Source organism: Lytechinus pictus, chromosome 8 (assembly GCF_037042905.1).
Source record: "Lytechinus pictus isolate F3 Inbred chromosome 8, Lp3.0, whole genome shotgun sequence".
NCBI classification, from domain to species: Eukaryota; Metazoa; Echinodermata; class Echinoidea; order Temnopleuroida; family Toxopneustidae; genus Lytechinus; species Lytechinus pictus.
In genome coordinates, this window is record NC_087252.1 from 17,544,078 (window position 1) to 17,568,130 (window position 24,053).

Consider the following 24,053-nt stretch of genomic DNA (forward strand, 5'->3'; position numbering starts at 1 on the left):
TAACAAAAGGGAATTATGGGACACCCACGGCACACCATTATCTTCGTCCATGGTTAAGCGCACAACGAATGAAAACGCTAAACAACCTCCACTGCGAATAAAAAAAAACCGGGGAAAAAATGCATGAGGAAGTAAGTCAAAATTGATATTAGAGCGTGAAGGCAACATTTCAAAGGGGTGGCTGAGTCCCGACTGTTTTGACGTAGGCAACTTCCAATGTAAGACACCGACTACGGAAGATTAGATCGAGAATCTTATGAAGATATTGACGACACTCGGCAATACTCAGGCCAAACATGCCTTTTCCTCTGCGGCGTTGAGATCATGAACGAGGAAGGGGTCCTGGAATTGATTTGGCGCCGTTTCTTACATCGACTACCTACACGTTTCTCTCTTTTGAACTGACTACTGGACGGTGCTCGGCTTCCAACTCGCGCAGAAAATAGCAAAATTGCAAAATTGGTAAGTTCGCAATCTATCACATCAGAAATGAAATTTTTCATGCAAGGGGATGCATATGATTTATAATTTCTGAGAAAGAGAGTAATTCCAAAATAGAAATAAATGGAAATATTACCCCCCCAAAAAGAGGTTGAGATTGTTGGGACAGTCAGAAAAGATAAAGCTAAGATAATTGTAAAAAATATCCATGGTGACCGTCAGTCGCGAACAGATGGGGACCTAGGGGGCACTCCCCCCCCCCCCCCATCCGCTTAATAATAAAAAAAATCCGACGACCATGGAAAACGAGAAAATGAGACAGAAAAGTTGAAATATGATATTATTTTCTAAATATAACGTCAAAGTCTATCACAAAATTGGACCTTTATAATAAAAATGTCGAAATTATTGCTCGCTTGTAACTTTTTTTTAAGATTTTGCCCGATACGCCATATCTCGCCCCCTAAAAGCATTTTAAACCTTAACCATATTCTTCAATTTGCAATCAAAAGCTTAGGAATCGGTCCGCTGAATTTGGATAATAAGATAATAGGAAAAAGGAATGATCACAATTTCATCTGGCACGGCGTATAATTTGTTTGCGAAGCAACAGTGCACTTTGCACAATGCGACCTACGTAGTACACAGGGGTTCATGAACACGTGATATTGCAATGATCGATGACATCGACGGGGATTCCCCCCCAAAAAAAAAAAAAAATATAATAATAATAATAATAAATAAAATGGGCGCAGTGAGGATCAACCATTATGTTAGTCGATTTGTAGAAATAGGCAATCATTTTTAATCATCTGAGGCTTTGATGAAAGCCCCAAGATGAATAAAAAATATTGATAGAACGGCGATGTGCTATTTAATTATGATACGTCTGCAATCCTTGCTTAAAATCCAAGTGATTGATATATCCCTAATGGTAGAGCACAGTGTCCCATATTGTGGTAACAGTACCGAACTGAATGTGAAGATACCCATTCACACTATTACATTTGAGCATTTAGCAGTGTTAATCACATAGTCGACTATGTGAGCTGGATGTGAACAGTGAGGCTGTCGAGGTGTCCAGAGTGTGAAAATACCTTCACATTGTTGATTATGAACATTTTGAAATCATATAATAATAAACTGGCAGGCCGACTTATTAGTCCCTAACTATCTTCATGATAGAGAGGGACACGTTTCAATTTCTGTTGTCCAAATAGTTCCAGATGACTCGTCCTTCGTAATAACATCTAATAACATTTCTATAAAAAAAAATATATACATATATTTCGGAGATAAAATTCGTTGATATTTCTTATTGAATACATATTTGTAATACTATTAAGAGGTTAAATGTTAAAAGTATTCATATAGGGTTCATTTGGATTAAGAAATCAAGAAACAAGTAAGAAAATAGCAATGTAAATCATAAATAATTAAAAAATGTAAGCTTCCGAGACAATGGATCAGTATGTGAAATATATGTTTAATTAGTGATTATTTTTTTTTGCCAGTTAATTGTAATTAGGCCCGTGTAACCTCCATGCACCGCTATAGCGCCCACATACATTGTATACAAGGCATGCACAGCGCTGCCGTACACCGTACCGTATGTACACTCTAAAAAGGAAATGCTAATCTAGCACTTAAAAGGAAAAGTCCACCCCAACAAAAAGTTGATCTGAATAAAAAGAGCAAAATCCAACAGGCATAACACTGAAAATTTCATCAAAGTCGGATGTAAAATAAGAAAATTAATTACATTTTAAAGTTTTGCTTAATTTCCCAAAACAGTTATATGCACATCCTGGTCAGTAGGCAAATAAAGAGACTGGTGGCGTCATCCACTTTTCCAATTTTTTTCCTTGTTGCCAAGTGAAAAAAATGATAAATTCCTCCATGAACAGTTTGAATTAGCATTGTTTAATACTATATGGTTCAGTCAAGTTGGTCCTTATTGTCAAATCTGTAAAAAATGAAATATTAGATAATTTAAACAATAAAAAACAAAAGAAATAGTGAGTGAAGGACATCATCGACTGTCTCATTTGCATGTCACTGAGTTGTGTATATAATTGTTTTGTAAAATATGTGAAACTTTAAACTGTAACATTCTTATTTTACATCCGATTTTGATGAAATCTTCAGCGCTATGCTAGTTCGATTTTTCTCTATTTATTAAAAGCAACATTTATCTGGGGTGGACTTGACCTTTAATGGGCTTGTATACGTGACTGCTCTTCGAGCGCTGATTTTCAAGTTCAAATTTGATTGACTAAATCAGCACTCAAAGTGCAGTTACTATACAAGCCCATTAACATGATTAAGTACCGTGATCCCGTTCCGTACGGTAGACCCCATGTTTACCCCAGACCCCAGTATATATTTAGTTCCCAAGACCCCTTATTTTACCCATGTGGTCAGTTCCTTAGACCCCAATTTCAGAGTTTCGTGAGGCACACCCCATCAAAAAGTAATTTGAGTGCCCCCCCCCCCCGGTGTAAAAAAATATTTTTGCTATAAATAAGATATATTAGACAAGGCAAGATCATTGTCTTATAGTGCTAATTATGGTGACGAGATGAATTTCAAGTCTACTCGTACTCATTAAAGCAGCAGTACATGCAAATCCTAACACAAAAAAAAATTGAAAGACGTTTCCTTGTTTATTGTTTTTGTTATTGATAGGAAACCTATATCCCCATTATTGTTATTTTCTTAAATGATATAATTACTTTTTGTTTTCAAGATTTATCAATAATTTATTGGCAAGATATAAGAAATGTACTTCAGTGAGTACTCTTACGCACGTTTTGGCATTAAAAATACACTTTGACAAACCATACCTTACCTTTCCAATACACCATTTTCCAAGAAAAAAAAAATATGCATATATTTTGGGTAAAAAAGTGGACACAAGAATCCGCATCTAAACGTTTATATACCTATCGTCCGCATCTTTTCCCGTAGGTATATACATGTAATAAAACAAATTGGCGATGGGAAGGGATCCGCGGAGATCCGCAGAAAAATGTACTTTTTTGGGACGCAACGGTGGACGCCGAGCACTGTGTGACTGAGGCTTTAGGTACATAAACAGGATTATAAGACACAAACGTCCTGGTCAAGCAAACGCTCAAGCTGCTATGACGAAGCTTTAAAAAAAGCAAATGTTTAAAAGAACAAGCAAAATTTACGCTCTATGAATACGCTTTTTAGCAACAGCTTATTCGTGAAAAAAATATCAACTTATAATTACTTGTTAAAAATTATTTGTGAGTACATTTTGACCTTTGAAAGAGCAAACAGCCCCCTTATTTTTTCATTATATTTTTGTATTAGATGTATCAATGAGTTCACGAGTATTTGGTTCCTTGTTTCGATCTCATATGAGAGAATTCGAGAGAAGACGACGACTGCCTAAGGTCTACCACCCAAAACCGAATGCAGATGTTACCAAACTTCTTGATATGCTAGAGGCAGATCACCAGGAAGATTGAGTGAGTACTTTAAAATCTATATAGAAAATAAAGTTTACCCCAACATAAAAATCCAGCGAACTCAGCACGGAAAATGTCATCAAAATTGGGGGTGAATAAGAAAGCTATGTGCATTTTTAATTTTGGGCTTAATTTCACAAAACAGTTAAATGAACATCCAGGTCGGTATGAAAATTATGGGACTGATTACGTCACCCACTCACAATTTCTTTCGTGATTCATTATATGAAAAAGGAAATGTCTTATTTTCCTCATTGTGAAACAAAGAGGAAAATAAATCTGTCGGATCCCTCGGACGTCCGCATACTCGCTATAACCTTCGCCCTCGCACCGAAGTCTCCATCACTTGACAAAGTTGAGCAGCAGCCAACGAAACGTCGCGTCGTGAACTCTCTTAGAGTTTCAACCGCTTCGCCAGACAACTGATCAACCAACTCTAAAGATTTATTTCTCCTGAATAACTCGAACCACTATGGAACTTTGTGGTTCAGTCAGGTTGGTCAATACGTTGTCGAATCTGTAAAAATTGAAATATGGTTTACTTCAACCAATAAAAGATAAAATAAATAATGAGTTAGTAAAATCATTAACTCTCTCATTTCCATATCCCTGGGTTGTGCATATAATTTTATGGGACAAATAAGCAAAAATTTAAAATGTCATTACCTTTTATTGAACAATCCTAATCCCATTCTACACCTATCCACCGGGTCCTGACAATGACTTCTATATTTTGAGCAGGTTTTCTATACTTGATAAAATTATGGTTAACGTAACAATTTTCCATAATTAAAATAAAATCCATAATTATTTAACCCTAAAACATTCTTCTAAAATTAAATGTCATGATTATGAATAATATGATTAATAAACTACATATATTTCTGAACATTTTCTTGTGGAATTCATTACATAAACACATTAATTATACATGATGCAGAGGCGGATGTACCTTTTACCAAAGAGGGGGGGGGGGGGCTTTCCATGGGCAGTCATTCATTTTATTTATTTATTTATCTTGCTCATTCAACAAAAGTTGATATTCCATGACGCCCTGGATAACAAACGATACAACTATATACAATTAAAATCAATCAATGGTGATAATGTATATCCAGTCATCAGTTCATATGATATTGTTAAAATACAGACGTATAAAGTTACAACAGCATTATATAAAGTAATACATAAAAAGAGATGATAGTTAAAAACATCAGTCCTGAAAGGGGAATTGGTATTGCATCCCAGTTGATCGGCCTAGGCAAGATTGAGGAAATGTCTTTTAACAGAAAGTTTGACATTATTTGGGGTTTTAACATTTTTAACACTTTGGGGGAGTCTATTCCATAGAACGCTTGCATCATAACATAAAGCAGTTTCACAATAATCGGTACGGCCATGATGAGCACTTTGTCGAGTATTTGCATTATGAACTTTAGATATTTCTTTGAAAACATTTTTAAAACAATCTGCTGATAAGTTATGAAGGCATTTGTAAATAAATATACACCTGAGGTATTCTACTATTTTCTTTAAAGGCATCTATATTAAACGTCTAAACATTTCATTAGAGGGGGTTTACATATACAGTTTAAAATAAGTCTTGATGCCTTATTTTGCAATTTAGTCAACTTATCAATTTGAGCTAAATAACTATTCCCCCAAATTTCGCAACAGTAATCCATTTGTGTTTGAATGAGGCATACATATAATAATTTCATTGAAGCGTCATCAGCATATGGTTTGACTCTTCTGAGCATGGCAAGTCCTGCAAATGGATCGTCGAAGACTACGAAATAACAGAGGCTAGGAAAGCCGCTTTAAATTGGATAGTTAGGCAGGCTCACTACCGTGTATTATTCAATCTGTATAAACATAAGAAAACGAAGTGGATCATAAATATATGTCCAATGCTTTGACAAAAATAAATGTTTTCATAATATTCCCAAAATTGTCATCTCTTTTAAACAATAAGGAATATAAATCTAATTATCATTCATATCAGGTGTATAGAACGAATATATATAAACAAATATCCGAGTTTTCCTCGATAGAAAAACCAGTTTAAAATTTGTCCATTTTCTTTAACGTCTTGAAAAAGACTAACTTAAATACATGCATACATATTTGCAATAAATCAAAGTGAACTGCTTAAATATATACCTTTAAATCAACTTTGCGTTCCCACTTAGTAATTTCTATATTCTGAACAAAATTACCTTAAAAGGTAAACAGACAGCAAACTTGTCTGCTAACTTCAGCTTATATCCAAATAAGTCCGGTAAGAAATAAATTACCAAGGTGTTTAATTATTATTTATCCCAATTTTGACATTATCAGAAAAATCTAAAATATAGACCGAAAGCTTTCTTTAGCTAGCGGTTGCACACTAAAATTGAATGTGCGAAAAACGGAACGAGTGACCCTGACATGACCTTGCACATAATTAAGCCTCGTTCGTATGAAAAACTTCTGACCAAAAATTGTCTTAACAAGTCAAAATTATTTTGGTTACAAACGCACAAATTCTTAAAGTGCTTTATAAATGTTTACTCAAATATATCTGACTGAATATAATTAAATGCAAACAAATCACGCAATTTAAAGACCACGCCCATACACGCACGATTCGTGCCATCAAGCTCCTAAAATTCACCTTTGTTCATTTCATAAGCTTAATTTTCCTTTAACTCATACTACTTTACTTTTCTTGAAATAATCTATTAAAAGCTTTTATTTAGTTTCACAACTTCACTCTTCTCATAAAGTACAACTAACCTCCTAATTAAGTGTGCATAGCTAATCGCGTTCATTTCACATCCACTGATTGTACATTACACATATCTATGGCGTTCATTACACATACTGCGTGTTCATTACAGTTCAAGTATCTGCATACGATTTTTAATGCACTTTTTCTGCTCATTCACTGAAAAATATCTCTAGCTTTTAGCACCTCCAAAAAATATAACATTTCTGTCATCAAACTTACTTCTTGGGCGGCATTTCCCAGTCAACATCAAGTAAAACAAGATAATTTCATTTTCAAGCGTCCCTTCTCCCTGTTCTCTGCAAACTAACAACGTGGCATCTGCGAAATGCATATTCATGAGCAGAATTACATTACTTACGAAAGCTTCAGGGTAGCACCAAAGTGACAAATTAAACCTTGAAAATACATATAATAAAAATGTGAAAGAAAAAGACAAATTCATAATTTTAAGGTTTGTTCAGCAAACCATCCTCCCCCCGCCAACAGTAGCGGAAAAGAGCTAAAATTCTCCTGACTGAATGAATTCTGTAATTATTATTTTATTTTATTTTTGTTTACAGACCAGATGAAAAATATTCAAGTTTTGCACCGACATAAAATTCAGGAGTATCAAAAGCAACTTTCTTTCAAAAAATTCAAATTTTGCACCGACAAAAATTCAGGAGTATCACAAGCAACTTTCTTTCCTCAATGGCATTGAAAAACCAAAACACAATTTATGAACTCCATATTGTCTACTCCTCATACCCTTCTGCCGGATATATTACAACAATCTTCGAAATCGGCCGCTTATAATCAGTACCTTTAGATTGTACTTTAACTGTTCGAACTTTCCCATCAGTCCCAGGATACACTTGGATAACTTTACCCAATGTCCACTTTCCTCGAACTGCATTAGGGTCAGAGAGTATAACCACGTCATCGATTCGGACGTTCCTTCTGTCACTGTTCCATTTTCGTCGTGGCACCAGTAGTGGAAAGACGTCCCGCATCCAACTCTTCCAGTACGCGTCGACGATTCGCTGGACAAACTCAAAGCGATGTCTCGGGTTCTTCGTCTCTCTGAAGGGTCCTTGAGGGACTGCGCTCGAAGATCTTCCAAGCAAAAGATCGTTTGGACACAGATATGCTCCATCATCGGGATCATTCGGAGTTCTTCCGATAGGGCGCTGGTTGACGAGATTTGCGACCTCTTGGAGACATGTATGCAACTCAAAGGGTGTGACCAGTTGATCCCCGACTGCTTTCTTCAAGGCGATCTTGCAACTTTTAACTAACGCTTCAGCACATCCATTGTGATGCGGTGCAGATGGAGTGGTGAACTTCCATGTCGTTCCTCTCTCGGCGCAGAAGTCCTTTAACTCCTCATAGCTCCAACCTCTCACCATCTCCCGTAACTCTCTTTCTGCCCCTACGAATTGTGTACCGTTGTCACTTAGCAGTAATGCAGGCTGACCCCGCACAGCAAAGAATCTTCGTAGTACCTGCATGAACTCCATGGATGAGCAATCAACGGCCACTTCAAGATGTACCGCTCTTGTATTCAGGCAGGTGAAGAGGACCCCATAGTGCTTGGCGGTCTTGTTCCTTCCAACTTTGACTGATATCGGTCCAAATAGTCGACAGATGAGAAGTGAAACGGTGGTGTATATGGGGCAACTCTCTCATCTGGTAGATCAGACATGACTTGTGACTCAACCTGATGCTCCATGCGTCGGCAAATCACACACCTATACTTTACAGTCTTAGCCAGTTTATGAATTTTCAGGATCCAGTATTGACGTCGAACCTTCGCTGCAGTAGCTGCCACGCCTCCGTGTCCTAGCTGATGCATATGTCTCGTTATCAGCACTGATACCCAAGCTCCATGTGGCAGCAGAGCAGGGTGTTTGTGCTCATAAGAAATCAGAGCCTTGTCTAGTCGCCCTCCAACTCTGATAATTCCCTCGTTGTCTATAAAAGGGCTGAGAGTCTTGAATTCTCCACTCTGTACACGTTGATACAAGGAACTCTGGGCTTCCTTAATTAGAAAGTGTTCAGCTTTCTGCAACTGAGTTGTCGATAAGTTTCCATCTCCAAGATTGACATTAGACTTTGCCCGAAGTACAGCTTTGAGCTTGTCGATGAACTTTAAAACATAAGCCGTTACTCGGATCAGTTTTTTCCAGCTGGAGAATCTCTTGACATCGATCACATCATTGTTCTTGACTGAGATATGATTAACCCTTCGTCGTTCTGCTTCAATCTCAGTCTCTGCTTCTGGAATAGCCTTTTCTGACGGCCATTCCTCGTAAGATCTGTACAAGAACGCAGGTCCTTGTTTCCATCTTTCTGAGAGCTTCCTTACTGGCAGGCCCCTGGAGACGTCATCTGCTGGGTTCAGCTCTCCGGGAACATACTTCCATTGTGCAGGGTTGGTATAACTTTGGATTTCTCCAATCCTTGCTGCGACGAATGGCTTAAATCTCCTACCCTCACTTCGAATCCAGGAGAGGGCAATCATGCTATCAGTCATGAAGATGATCTTTTCAGGCTTCAGACTCAGTTCTTTTATCACTGTTGTGTAGACTCTTGAAGCCATTACTGCCGCCTGAAGTTCAAGTCTAGGCACAGTCATCTTTTTCAGGGGAGCAACTCGAGATTTGGCAACTACAAATCTAACAGCATATTTACCATTTTCCAGCTTCCACTGCAAATACACACAGACTCCAAATGCTACCTCAGATGCATCAGCAAATATGCACAGTGAAGGGTGACCAACAGCCATTGGTGGAGTCAGGCATCTCTCATATTTGATATCATTCAAGTCCTGCATCTCTTTCATGAATGTCACCCACCACTCCTGTAGATCGGGAGGCAGAAGTTCATCCCAATCATATCCTCTTTGCCACAACTGCTGCATTCCAATCTTTGCACGAACTAGAAAGGGGGCAGCAAATCCTATCGGATCAAATATTCGTGCAATTCTACTCAGAATCTTCCTTTTGGTAAGTACACTCGATTCTTCTTTTCCATCATTAGGAAAACTGCTGACTGTGTCCTTCAGTTTGTAGAAGAACATATCTTGCTGGTTGTCCCATGCTATTCCCAGCACTTTGTCTTCCAAGGCGGCTTCGATGATTTTTGTTTTACCTTCCTTCTTACTTTCTCCTCTCAAAGCTTCGTTGCTGGTCCAGCCTTTAACTTTAAAGCCACCTTCCAAAAGTACTTGATCAATTTCACTTGTCAGCTGCTCTGCTTCGCCTACATCTCTCACCGAGTCACATATGTCGTCCATGTAGACACTCTCCTTCAGTACCTGTGCTGCTTTCGGATATCTAGCCTCTGCTGCTTCTGCTGTCATCCTGAGTGCCAACTGGGCCATAGCTGGTGCTGGCTTGTCGCCAAATGTAACAACTTTCATAATGTAAACATCTGGCTTTTTATCAGTCTCCATATCTCGCCACAGGTACCGATGTACATTCATATCTCTCTCAGGAATTGAGACCCTGTGATACATCTTAGAAATGTCACCACAAAATCCTACTTCATTCATCCGGAATCTCAGCAACACTCCAAGCAGATCATTGAGAAGATCTGGACCCTTTAGCCAATAGTCATTTAAGCAATGGCCCTGATATGATGAAGACGAATTGAAGACGATGCGTACAGGGGTACTTCTCTTCTCAGGCCGGAGAACAGCGTGGTGGGAAATGTAGTGAACAGGACCCTCGTACTGATCTACTTCATTCTCTGTTAACTTTCGTGCAAATCCATTCTCTATCAGTTCCCTCATTTGTTTTCTATATGCATCTGCATGGTCTGGGTTTCGAGCTAGTCTTTTCTCAGTCGAACACAGTACCTTCTCTGCTTGTGCTCGATTGTTAGGAAGTAGGTTGGGATCCTTTCTCCATGGATAAGCAATCTCCCACTTGTTTCCAACCTTTCTACTAGACTCTCTGATAATCTGCTCCTCAACCTTCTCCTGTTTGCTCAAAGGGCTTGGCTCACAATGGCAGGAACTAGACTGCACCCCCATAGATTCTGAGCTCCAGAAATCGGTCAAGTCAATTGGGGATGTCAACTTCACATGCAGCACATTCATCCTATCATTCCTTCTTTTGGGAGCACCAAAGATGACCCAGCCCAGTGGGGATTTTCGGGCTGCTAACTGTCCCTTCTCTCTCGTTTCACCAAGATGCATCTTTGGGTAGTCAATACCTATGAGAAGATGAACTGACCCACTTCCTCTGCGTAGATCCTCAGACTTCAGATTAAACTGCTTGGAAATTTCATTCATCTTCACTTGTGCAATATTTTCACTGATACAGGGTAATGCCACTGCTGCTAAAGAATGAATGGCATTGGTAGAGAGGGACCTCACTTTTATCTGATACTGTTTGGTTTTCATCTGCTCTTGCTCTCCACCAACCTTAGTGATTGTGATATTTATGTTGCTTCCCTTCAGATTCATCTCCTTAGCAACAGACATCTTGATGAGGCTTACTTGAGCTCCAGAGTCTAAGAGCACATTTCCCTTACAGACTGCTCCTTGTTGCCCCAGGATCTCCGCTGTAACTACGGGTAACAGTGCCTCAGATTTGCCCGCAAAGGCGACATCTACATTTCCACCTCGGACCTCTGTTGAAGCATGAAGGAGGGGGTGGTGGAAGTACTTGCATGGTTCTCCGGCAGTAGTTTCACTACATCGACGTTTCCGTTTACAGTTTGACATTCTGTGATCCTTACCAGCCTTCTTTAGACAGCTAAAACAGGCATGATGATCCTTGAGTAGCTTCAGTCTCTCGGATTGTGACATGGCTAAAAACTTACGACACTGATCAAGCCAATGTGATGATGTTTCACAGAGACAGCATTTGTGAAATAACCTCTGGACTTTGTTTTCCTGGCTGGCTACTGTCTTCCCGACTAGATGTACACCACTTGACTTCGAATCACTTCGGACTGGGGCCGAAGCTCTCATCCTTGACTTCAGTTCAACTGTAAGCCATGTCAGAAACATTTCAAAGCTTGCCTTGCCACTTGCCTCTTGATGCCTAAACCACACCAGTCGGTCTTCCGGGCTTAGCTTCTTTTCCATTATGGCAAGCATATGCCTATTGTTCAAATTTCCTGGCTGGTTGATTTCCATGAGGGTATTGTAACTCCTCCGAACGAGATGCACAAACTCACAAAATCTTTCATCTTCTCCGCTTTTGAGTGGTTTGACTTTTGAGATGTCATTGATTATAGCGTCGGCAACAAAGCGCTCATCTCCATATATCATGTCCAACTGTTCCCATGCTGCTTGGTAGTTATGCCCAATTCCTTTAATCAACTGCAAGGGTTTGCTCTGTAAACATGACCTCAGAATCATTAGGGCATCTCTATCCTCATACTGTCTGCCAACAGCATGTAAAAAATCTGCCTTGAAAATGCAGTAATCACGGATGTTGCCATCAAAGGTGGGAAGTTTAGGCCTTTCCATCCTATAAACAGATCCTGTCATTCTCCTTCCTGCTTCAGGAGGCTGATTTGTCTGTCTTGGTGACTGATCTTGCTGTTCATCTGCTGATAAAGTTGTTTCCATACTCTGATGGCTTGTCGATGCTCTAAGATGATGCTCTTGGAGCTGCTGTGCTTCTCTGTGGCTCTCATTATCTTTGCAATAGTCTCTTTCAAGGATCTGCAGCTTCAAAAATGAATTGTGGCACTCTTCCATCCACAACTCTTCTCTTTCAAATTCCTCGTCATCCTCTAGCACTTCCGAATAACTGTCATGCTTATTTTGTAAATCCTCAAAAGCACCAGCATACTGTGCAAACGATTCCTGAACTTCTGGAACAGGTCGCTCTCCATCGATCAAGCTGTGAAGGGCCTTTCCAAACCTGGACAACTTGGCTTTTGCCCCTCTCCGCTGCAGGCGCAGATTCTTAACCTTCTCGGCTGACATATTTCTTAAAGACTTCTGATCCCTGATGTAAAGAGTCGTCAGATCCAGACAGCAGACTACTTGTGGTGACCATCAGCCCTCTTCCCAGATGAAAGAAATTGAATTGTTGGATCGTCGAAGACTACGAAATAACAGAGGCTAGGAAAGCCGCTTTAAAATGGATAGTTAGGCAGGCTCACTACCGTGTATTATTCAATCTGTATAAACATAAGAAAACGAAGTGGATCATAAATATATGTCCAATGCTTTGACAAAAATAAATGTTTTCATAATATTCCCAAAATTGTCATCTCTTTTAAACAATAAGGAATATAAATCTAATTATCATTCATATCAGGTGTATAGAACGAATATATATAAACAAATATCCGAGTTTTCCTCGATAGAAAAACCAGTTTAAAATTTGTCCATTTTCTTTAACGTCTTGAAAAAGACTAACTTAAATACATGCATACATATTTGCAATAAATCAAAGTGAACTGCTTAAATATATACCTTTAAATCAACTTTGCGTTCCCACTTAGTAATTTCTATATTCTGAACAAAATTACCTTAAAAGGTAAACAGACAGCAAACTTGTCTGCTAACTTCAGCTTATATCCAAATAAGTCCGGTAAGAAATAAATTACCAAGGTGTTTCATTATTATTTATCCCAATTTTGACATTATCAGAAAAATCTAAAATATAGACCGAAAGCTTTCTTTAGCTATAGCGGTTGCACACTAAAATTGAATGTGCGAAAAACGGAACGAGTGACCCTGACATGACCTTGCACATAATTAAGCCTCGTTCGTATGAAAAACTTCTGACCAAAAATTGTCTTAACAAGTCAAAATTATTTTGGTTACAAACGCACAAATTCTTAAAGTGCTTTATAAATGTTTACTCAAATATATCTGACTGAATATAATTAAATGCAAACAAATCACGCAATTTAAAGACCACGCCCATACACGCACGATTCGTGCCCATCAAGCTCCTAAAATTCACCTTTGTTCATTTCATAAGCTTAATTTTCCTTTAACTCATACTACTTTACTTTTCTTGAAATAATCTATTAAAAGCTTTTATTTAGTTTCACAACTTCACTCTTCTCATAAAGTACAACTAACCTCCTAATTAAGTGTGCATAGCTAATCGCGTTCATTTCACATCCACTGATTGTACATTACACATATATATGGCGTTCATTACACATACTGCGTGTTCATTACAGTTCAAGTATCTGCATACGATTTTTAATGCACTTTTTCTGCTCATTCACTGAAAAATATCTCTAGCTTTTAGCACCTCCAAAAAATATAACATTTCTGTCATCAAACTTACTTCTTGGGCGGCATTTCCCAGTCAACATCAAGTAAAACAAGATAATTTCATTTTCAAGCGTCCCTTCTCCCTGTTCTCTGCAAACTAACAACGTGGCATCTGCGAAATGCATATTCATGAGCAGAATTACATTACTTACGAAAGCTTCAGGGTAGCACCAAAGTGACAAATTAAACCTTGAAAATACATATAATAAAAATGTGAAAGAAAAAGACAAATTCATAATTTTAAGGTTTGTTCAGCAAACCAATTTGCATTATGAACTTTAGATATTTCTTTGAAAACATTTTTAAAACAATCTGCTGATAAGTTATGAAGGCATTTGTAAATAAATATACACCTGAGGTATTCTACTATTTTCTTTAAAGGCATCTATATTAAACGTCTAAACATTTCATTAGAGGGGGTTTACATATACAGTTTAAAATAAGTCTTGATGCCTTCTTTTGCAATTTAGTCAACTTATCAATTTGAGCTAAATAACTATTCCCCCAAATTTCGCAACAGTAATCCATTTGTGTTTGAATGAGGCATACATATAATAATTTCATTGAAGCTTCATCAGCATATGGTTTGACTCTTCTGAGCATGGCAAGTCCTGCAAATACTTTTCTACATACATATTCAACATGGTCAACATGATTGCACCATGACAAATTAGCATTAATAATAACACCAAGACATTTAAAACTATTACACTTTTCAATTTCAATACTTTCATACTTAATACGCATATTTTAATACCTTTAGTCTTTTTAAATTCAAATGATCATATATTTGCTTTTATCAACATTTAAACATAGCTTTTTTTAACTTGATCCACCTAGCGATTGCATCAAAATCATTCTGAAATTTTTCTTGTATCTCATAAATAGACGTAGTACTTACATATAGGGTAGTATCATCAGCGTACGTTACTAACTTTCCATGATTCAAAACGTTTAACATATCATCAATATAAATAAAAAAAAAGTAAGGGACCTAATATAGATCCTTGTGGAACTCCACGGGAAATACATCGATCATTTGATTTAGCATTTTTTATCGCAACAAATTGTTTTATGTTATTTAGATGCCAATCAAACCATGCTAAATTAAGACAAATCACTTAAATCAATAATCTTTAATTTATTTAACAACATAGACGCATTTACAGTATCAAAAGCAGGTTTTAAATCAATGAAGAGTGCTCCTGTAATTTGACTTTTGTCTATAGCATTTAACCAATCATCAGTTGAAAAACCGTGGGATGATGATGTAGAATGGCCAGGTCGAAATCGAATCCGTGCTATGCCAAGAGTATTATTCGAAACCAAATAATCATATAACTGCTGATGGACAATTTTTCAAAGATCTTGCTGTAGTCGGTAAAATAGAAATTGGTCGAAAATTGCAAACAGAAGTAAATTCACCTTCTGAAAATAATTTTTAAGTCATTATGCCCATGTGTGGCCTTACCTTATGAAAAGTCAACTGGGTTGAACACAGTTTGTTGTAACATATTTTAGTATAATTATGTGCAATGCCTCAAAATGACTTTTTGTAACACAAACTTGTGCCGAAAAAATGCAGTCAAAATAAGTTTGTCAGTTGACAGTAAACTGCTCATCAACATCGGCAGCATAGGGCATTAAAAAACATACACTTGTTCTTCAATACCTATAAAACTTAATCACTATTGCATAATTATGATTCCCTATTGTACTATGATTCCCGATCATTCCCAAACCAAGGGTTCAAATCCCTTCCATCTTGATCTCATGTACCCACCTAAAACCTGACAAGAATATATGGGCACAGATAAAACATATGGGTCCCATATGCGTATTACCATCTTGAGCCCATTTAGAAATACCCATCTGTAACCCAACTAGGATAGATTGGCACACTTACAACCCACGTGGGTCCCATATTCATATTACCATCTTTACCCTATTTAGAATTACCGATCTGTAACCCAACTCGGATATTTTGGCACAGATAAAACCAACATGGGTACCGTATGCTTTGCACACCTGGGCCCCGTGTAGCAATATCCATGTGTTTTCGAAATGGGATTTATTTGGGGAATATGGGCCCATATGGGACCCAGATAAAAAAAAACGTAAGCGACCCAGATCGTTTGCTGTCTGGGTACTGGCACATGGTGGCGCGCAGCCGCTCCAAAATATTGAATATTACGCTACAAACTTTTTCTCTACTGTGTTTACATGTGATCGGTTTTTGGTTCAGAACCAATAGCCGATGCAGAATCGGCTTTTGGTTTATCTTGCACCGCGTTTACACGCTGTTACAGCTCGCGGTGCAGAATCGGCTCGCGTGTCAAAAACTTGAAATGATACGCACACCAACACTATACCTCATAAAAAAGACAACGCTGGGTCCGTGCGCTTACAATTACGTCACAATGGTAAAGTAAATGAAATGCACACCAATTGCCGATGCAGAATCGGCTTTCTGTTTACACGTAGTAAAAAAGCCGATTCTGCATCGGCTCGCGGTTCTGAAACTACTACTTTGGTGGTGCAAAATTGCCGATTCTGAACAGAGAGCCGATGCAAGTTAATCGCGTTTACACGCTATGAAAAAGCCGATGCTGCATCGGCTCGCGATTCAGATCCGCGAGCCGATGCAAAAGCCGATCACATGTAAACATGGTATTCGTCACGCAAAATTCAATTTTTGGCGCGGTTAGGCGCCACTACGCGCCAATTGGGAAGTAGTTTGAGTCAATGCTCGCCACTGGCACCTTGGCCACACGAGGCGCCACAACAGCTTTGTATTGGCGCGAACTGGAGCCGGCTAAGTGGTCTCATAGCATATTAAAGCGAAATAGCACAACCATAACTTAGCGTTTCTCCATGAATATATATTTTTTTTTGGGGGGGGTGGTGAGGGCGGATTTTTCAAAGGCTGATGATGCTAACGTGAATTGTTTCATTGATGGGGTACTCTGCATCATGGAGAATTTTTTTTTTCCTTTTTTTATTATTATTTCAGATTTCGTGTTATCTTGACACCTCTCTATATAATCACTTCAATATGTAGATATTTGTTCTATTATTTCTTATTTATTTGTCTCTTTTTTTTACCACAGGGGACATCATAATACAGATAGCTATGGTCTAGTCGGAAGGTCGACTACGAAAGCATATCCGGGTCTTTTTGCTGTTACTCAGAGCTGTCTTCACATGTAGCCTATTACTAAAGTTTAAAGACAAATTGAGTAACACATTTTCTTTCGAAATAAGTTTATCATTCTGTTGATCATATACTAATATATATGCAAGTCTTACATATTCGCTAGATAATTTTAATTTTCTGCTGAGGAAAAAAGAAACAATAATTATGGCGACACTTGAGCATACCGTTTCGCGGGGTTTACAGTGTCCAGTTTGTTTGAGTTTGCTAAATGATCCCAAGCAACTATCATGTACACATACGTTTTGTCAAAAATGTATCCGAGATATTCTAGCGTGCTCTTTACAGAATAGTACTGTAACTTGTCCATTATGTAGAATCAAAACAAATGTCGCGGATGGAAATGTTGCCAATCTTAAAACTAATGTACCTGTTAAGTCACTTGTTGATGACGTCAGGAAAAGCAAACAACTATGTGACATGTGTGACGAGCAATCAGAAGCCGCACACTTCTGTTGCGATTGTGGTAAGAACATGTGTAACGCATGTCTGCAAGCTCATAACACATGGAAACCACATCTTAAACATGAAGTAGTGAGCGTTGAAGACATCAGAGAGGGTAGGGTAGTATTAAAGAAAAAGGTTTACTGTCAAGAAGAAGTACACCAATCAGAAGAGTACGAATGCTCTGATGTATGCACGACATGTAAGAAGCTCATTTGTATGAGATGTCGCATGCTCTACCACGAGAAAACAGGCCACGATGTGCAAGACTTAAGAGAGTACAATTCGTCTTTCACAGAGAGTTCTGAATTACTTCAGGGTCAAGGAAAGACAAAAGCTACAACAGTCAAGAATCATATGAAGTGTATTGATAATCAAATTAAACGTGTCAATGATCACATTGATGCGGAAAATGCGAAGCTTGACAAGATTTGTGAAGAAGCTATCAAGAAAATAAAAGAGAGGAATGCTACCTTGAAAAAGCAACTAGAAGATCAGAGAGAAGAATTATGCAAGAGTTTAAATGATATGAAAATTGATGATAAGAGGATGGTTAAGAGCATTGAGAGTGCGAGTGATTTGCTGAGTAATACTTTGAAAGCCCCACTAGAAGGAGATGTTGTAGCAATTCGTGATTCATTGTCTGGTGAATTGAAGAATGTATTAGATAGAGATGATCCAAAGGTAAAGGTTGCTATTGATGTAGGTGATCATGCAGAGGAACTGACGTTTACACCAAGCTGCGATCCTGATGCATTATCATTGGGGGAACTGAGGTTTGTGAAATGTAAGCCGAAATGCAATGTACTACTCTCAGAGAGAGGACATATGAATGGCATAGCTGCTACAAATAATGGTATGATGGCTGCTGGTTATAGTACAGGAGGGATCGATATCTTCTCTGCTGATGGTCAGCTAGTAAGGACAGTCTTTAAAGATGTAAGGATAAAAACGATAGAATTCCTCTCTGATGATCGTTATGTTGTGCGCAGTTATAATAATAATATATCACTGTACACATCAGACGAAGAGAGACAGGATGTGACATTCGATACTCTAAGTGATGGTGAAGGTGGGACAGGTGGTCTCACTGTAGACAGCAATGATCTGATCTATGTTAGCTACAGGAAAGCTAATAAGATCCAGGTATTCTCACCATCAGGTGGGAAGGCTATCAGGGAGATACCATGCGATGGGTATGAACCTTCGCAAATCAAAAGTTATGGTGATTCGTTGATCGTTAAGCAGTTTATGAATGCAATAATACGTATTGATGAAAAGGGTGGTGTAATGCATAAATTAACGAAACCAGTGGAAAATAACCTCTTTGCTGATGTGAGTAAAGACAACACAATCCTAGTCGCCTCTGTAAGACACGAGGACGGCCTGCTCAATATCGATGAGTACACCGGTGAACTGAAACACATCAAGACTCTTATATCTGATTACAAGATTGAGAAAACGGAGAGGCAATGGTATTACCTAAAACAGTTTCAATCAGGAGAGATAGCTTTCTGTACACCGGGTAGGCTCTACATATTCAATCTAGTAACTAGTGAATTATCTCGTGTGAATATTGTGTTTTGCAGCCAAATCTCTAAATAATTAACATATTCTTCAATTTATCTGTGTCAATATCAATCTTGGTAGGAATTTCCCATTAATGTCAAGAATCAAGAAATTGTATTCATTCCAATCGATCTCCCCTAAACAAAGAAAAAATTACGCATACCATAGTATAGTTCAACTTAAATGTATATGATATACAACCATTAACCCTAACTAGGCCGGGCTTTTTTGGCTATTCTGTGGCCTGGGGGGGAGGGGGGGTTGATTCAACCCCCCCCCTGAGATCTCGCCCGCCGATCGTGCGAGCGCCGTAAAAAATTTGCACGCTGGTAGTGTGCGATGTAATCTACAAGGCTGTATGATAAAATTTTCCAAAATAATGAGATTTTATTTTATATGAATTAATTATGCTAATTTATGCATAAATCATACTTTTTGCTCTAATTCACTAAATAAAGCTCCTAGAATGCTAATTTTTGGTAAAAATATTCTTTGTAGCATTCTTAACAATGGCAATTGAAAAAAACTTCGGTTTGGAAATCAATTTCTTATGTATTTTATTGTTTTATGAATTTCTTATGTATTTCTTTGTTTTTCAACCTTTTGTTTTTCTTTGTTTTTTTCACCAGATTTATTGCACAACCTTTTTGAAGCATAATTATGCTAAAATCAATTGCTTTCAGCTGTTTAAAGTAAAAATAATCATATCTTTATGAATAAGATGAGTAAACTCAATTTTCATTGACTTTGTACACAAAATCACGTTTTGGAACAATTTTTGGTCTGACATGCACTTACAAAATATTGCGTAATTTCGGAACCGCGTACCCAGGCGTCGTAAATTTGGTCTCAAAAGATGCGCGAGACGTAAAACTATAAACTCTGCGAGTGGCGTGGTCAAAAAAATTCGTGCGGCGGAATGATCGCAGAAAATGTTGAGGGGGTTGAATCAACCCCCCCCCCCCCGGCCATTTTAGGGTTAAATACATTCATTGGTTTAAAATACATACGAAATTAATGTAATGAAATTTGATACTCTGCTAAAGTTAAAAATATAACTTAAATTGTAGAAGCTCTGTCCCAAGTTATACCCCAACTGTATCATGTTTAGCCCATTTTCCGGCATTTCATATTAGGGGTTATAATGATTTTACTGTTCCTTTATTTACCATTCCTAAAATAAAGCAGTTTGAGCGCTTTACTGAAATCTCCATTTGTAGTAGAAACTATTTGAACAAAGTGACTGTTTAATGTTGCTCTTTCTTTCTTTGTAATTATAATAATTTTAGATATTCTTATTTAGAAAGAAATATGTTCCAACATAAATACATGTATATGACACCAAATCAATATTGAAAAGTGAAACACAACTGATTACGTTGATTATTCCAAAAAGATTAAAACATACAATTATTTCATAACCAAATTTACTTGCTTGCTGAAGTAATGAATATTCTATGAGATAAACGACTGATGTTGACAACGCGACCAGTAATGAGTCTGGTACCAGTACCCTTTAGTAAAGATGAAAGACTTTTAAAATGTATTATTTTTTTGTTGAGAATGGGGATTAATAAATACTAGTCTCAATTGATATTATGTAGGCGCATGCAAGATTGCAAGTAAGTGCATGCAAGATCTTGGGGATGGGCCGGGAATATTCAGGGAATAGAAATAAAGAAAAAAAAATTAAAAAAGCAATGATTAATCGCAATAACACTTCAATACAATTAAAAATAATCAATCGACCAATATCAGATCAATACGGCAAAAAATTCTGATGTTGAAAAATCCAGGCGAAAGTTGCCCCTACACTTGGCTTTTCATAGACCCAATATTGAGAGAAGTGAGTTGATAGACATGATACACGTGACGTGATAACGGTGGATTACAAACTAGAGAGTAGCATTTTCTTTTCATTCAGTCTTTATCATTTAAATATGATTTGGGTCGTATGGTAATACTGGTGAGATTATTATAAATAATATACGAAATGCATGCATATGATACAGATTTACATTAGCCGAATAGAAAGATGGTGTGTATTATTTGTAGATTACTTCTCTTGGTGTTATATGATAAAATAATAAATGATAAATCCATAATTTATTGTTCGAAATAGACATGAAATGAAATGCTCCGAAAATGTGCTTTTGCCCAATTGATCGTGGGCCCGGCAGCCGCTGTGCAGCGCCAGATCGACGAGGCTCTATCCCTTTAATCGTTGAACGCCAAACAGGGTAGCAGCAACTCCCATCTTTTAACGTCTTTTGGTCTGACGCGGCCATATTTAAATATACTCTACTTGGATGCTATGGTATGTTCACGATTTCGATAAATTTATCAGTTTGTTAATAATAATTTCCATTACATATTCCTTTTTTGTTTTCGATATTATCACTAACATAACCATAAATCAATGAGCGATGACAACAAAAATACATGTCGAATTCGATGTCAATACAAATGGAAATCATAAGAACCACCATTCCATTCATGGCATCGCAAGTTGGGAATAACCTTCATCAAAATGTAAACAGAAATGTACAGTCATTATGTTCACAGCTAACGAATGAAAGGAGGTATATAGGCCTATAAATGTATATACATATTTCGTTTATTTTTTTATAACGTTTATTGCGCTTATTAATTGTATTAGGTTGTAACTTCGTTTTATTTCAGATGGCTCAATCGAAGGGGAAAATGTTCATCGTAATACAATTATACTGAGTTTTTTTCTTAAAGTGCATTGTTTTATATTTGATCACATGTAAAGGACTAAGTGTGTTCATATTGTAAAACAGCTGAAAAAAGTTATACATACCACTAAACCCTTTCTATTTCCGCAGTCATTTCACCAAACAAATAAAAAATAAAAAAATAATTTTATTTGCATTGTATATTATTTGTTCTCATTCATTCATTCAATCATAAAACTAGTTATTTGAATTCATTAAGACCAATCAAACGTTTCAAACAGACTTGTAGATGGAAAATTCAAACAGTGCCCTTCCATCTATATGTTCAAACACATGCTAAAGTCCAATTTTTATACATTATACATTTATATATATATTACAAGTGGTGTCCATTACGTGCACTTTTGCATAAAATTTTAACCAACTGTTGTATTTGTTTTTTGTCATTTAATATAGCATTTATAAAAAGTAATTAATATTATTAACAGGGAGACCGACGAAAGAAAAATAAATGGATTCAAGGGGATGCATGGTCATAACAAATTTATAGATAATAAAACATGTATCAGGAAAGTAATGGGGCTTCCAGAGCTATGAATAAGAGAAACGAAAAAAGAAAAAGGAAGAAAGAATGACAAAAGTGGGATTAAATTAAAGGAAAAAAAAAGATACAAGATTGTTGCCAAAAGTGCTCAGTATGGCCTAATAGAGATCTTTCTTGGCTGGACAAATACAATTTGTGAAAAGAATTTCAGGAATATTTCATAAGTCAGTCCTCAATAGTCAACTTATCACGCTTTCACAATACTTCGTTTCAAGTTTAGGTACTATTATTCTTTCTTGCCCTGCAATCATTTAACTCTCATCCAAACATATTGACATGTTATATTTAACAGTAATTATAATTTTTTTTTAATTTTTTTTTTAAAGTGATATTGGAGGTCATTGTCACCTCATTTTATCCTGAAATAGTTTCACAATAAGTCTTTATCGATTATCTTATTCTTTTCATGCCTATTCATGATTGTGATTGCGCCAGTATCAAGTAATTATGACATATCAATTTTCTTACTTACTTAATATTTACAGCCTGGGCCTTTAGTACGGCTATTTTTATGTATTATTATGCTTTTTAACCTACGCGTTTCCATGACTACCATAATCAATCGTAAATGCATCTATTATTTCAATATCTTGTCTCTGTGAGTTTCGTATCCCTGATGAAGACGCGAGGTTTGCGTCGAAAATGTGGGTAATACTTCGAAAAAAAAACTTTGTGTTGAAACTTAATGCATACCACGCAAAGATGTATTTTTTGTCTCTGTTTTCTCTCCATCTGAATCAAACACGCGTAATATACTATTGTCATATATATATATATGTATAGATTTCTTTTTGAATATTACCAATAAAGAAAATGAATTATTTTATCAGTGTATAAAATATTATTACATAATTTTGCCGTTAAAGTGAAATGAGTCAAAATTGAAAGGAATGGAATGACCAAGTTTATGAGCTGTAAATAGAAAAGCATTATGTTTGAATTTGAGGTAACTCGAGGCGGCAAACGTGGTAATGGAGGAATTCACTATTTACTCTAAATATATTGCTAACGACGATGGGTAAGTATTGATTGTTAAAGTGATATATAAAGGATTCAACTTACAAATGTGTGCATTTTAAAAATGTTGTAAAAAAATTGATCCGTGTCGTTTTTTACATGAATCATAATACAAATAGCCTTTGTTTTAAGAATAGCAGCTATCTGATATGCCGCGCTATTTTCAAACGCTAGAACAAGGTTAATTCAAACAGGCTATAAATAATATAGAGTATAAATAATTATTTCAGTATATCTATATATCATTAATGACGCCTTGTAATATATACACTTGCAAAAAATTATAATCTAGCTACCTGGTGTAAGTCCATGTAATCTATCAAAATTCTACGATGTATAGGTCATATATATATATATATATATATTTTTTTGGAAATAATGTACCAGTCTCATCTCTTTTAAAGACTGAACCCTACTCAGAATTTGGTAACTGACAAAGAAAGGTGATTCGTGAAAAAAAATTACTTTCATCTTCGTGCATATTAAATGAAGATAAATTCGATGATCTATGCAAGTCGCTGATATACAGAATACAAAACAGTGGGG

At 36.9% G+C, this 24,053-nt stretch overlaps 2 protein-coding genes and 1 long non-coding RNA gene across 3 annotated transcripts; 1 reads left to right on the plus strand and 2 right to left on the minus strand.

The window, feature by feature from the left end:
• Positions 1-150: 150 nt before the first annotated feature.
• On the plus strand, positions 151-22,833 carry LOC129267094 (probable RING finger protein 207 homolog). Its single transcript, XM_064103678.1, has 3 exons — positions 151-462; positions 3,836-5,456; positions 14,319-22,833. The coding sequence occupies exon 3, from the start codon at positions 17,322-17,324 to the stop codon at positions 19,221-19,223; it is 1,902 nt and encodes a 633-aa protein (XP_063959748.1). The 5' UTR covers positions 151-462; positions 3,836-5,456; positions 14,319-17,321; the 3' UTR covers positions 19,224-22,833.
• LOC135155079 (uncharacterized) lies at positions 5,761-7,692 on the minus strand. The gene is made up of 2 exons (XR_010294431.1): positions 7,517-7,692; positions 5,761-5,806 (listed from the first exon to the last, which is right to left on the minus strand). It is a non-coding gene; the product is annotated as an uncharacterized LOC135155079 (long non-coding RNA).
• LOC135155233 (uncharacterized) lies at positions 8,258-12,646 on the minus strand. Its single transcript, XM_064104139.1, has one exon. It carries the CDS (start codon positions 12,644-12,646, stop codon positions 8,258-8,260), a length of 4,389 nt encoding a protein of 1,462 aa, XP_063960209.1.
• Positions 22,834-24,053: the final 1,220 nt, after the last annotated feature.

Bases quoted from the DNA above. Each gene is read 5' to 3' on its own strand.
- LOC135155233 (XM_064104139.1), bottom strand. From the start codon at position 12,646: ATGTCAGCCGAGAAGGTTAAGAATCTGCGCCTGCAGCGGAGAGGGGCA.
- LOC129267094 (XM_064103678.1), top strand. From the start codon at position 17,322: ATGGCGACACTTGAGCATACCGTTTCGCGGGGTTTACAGTGTCCAGTT.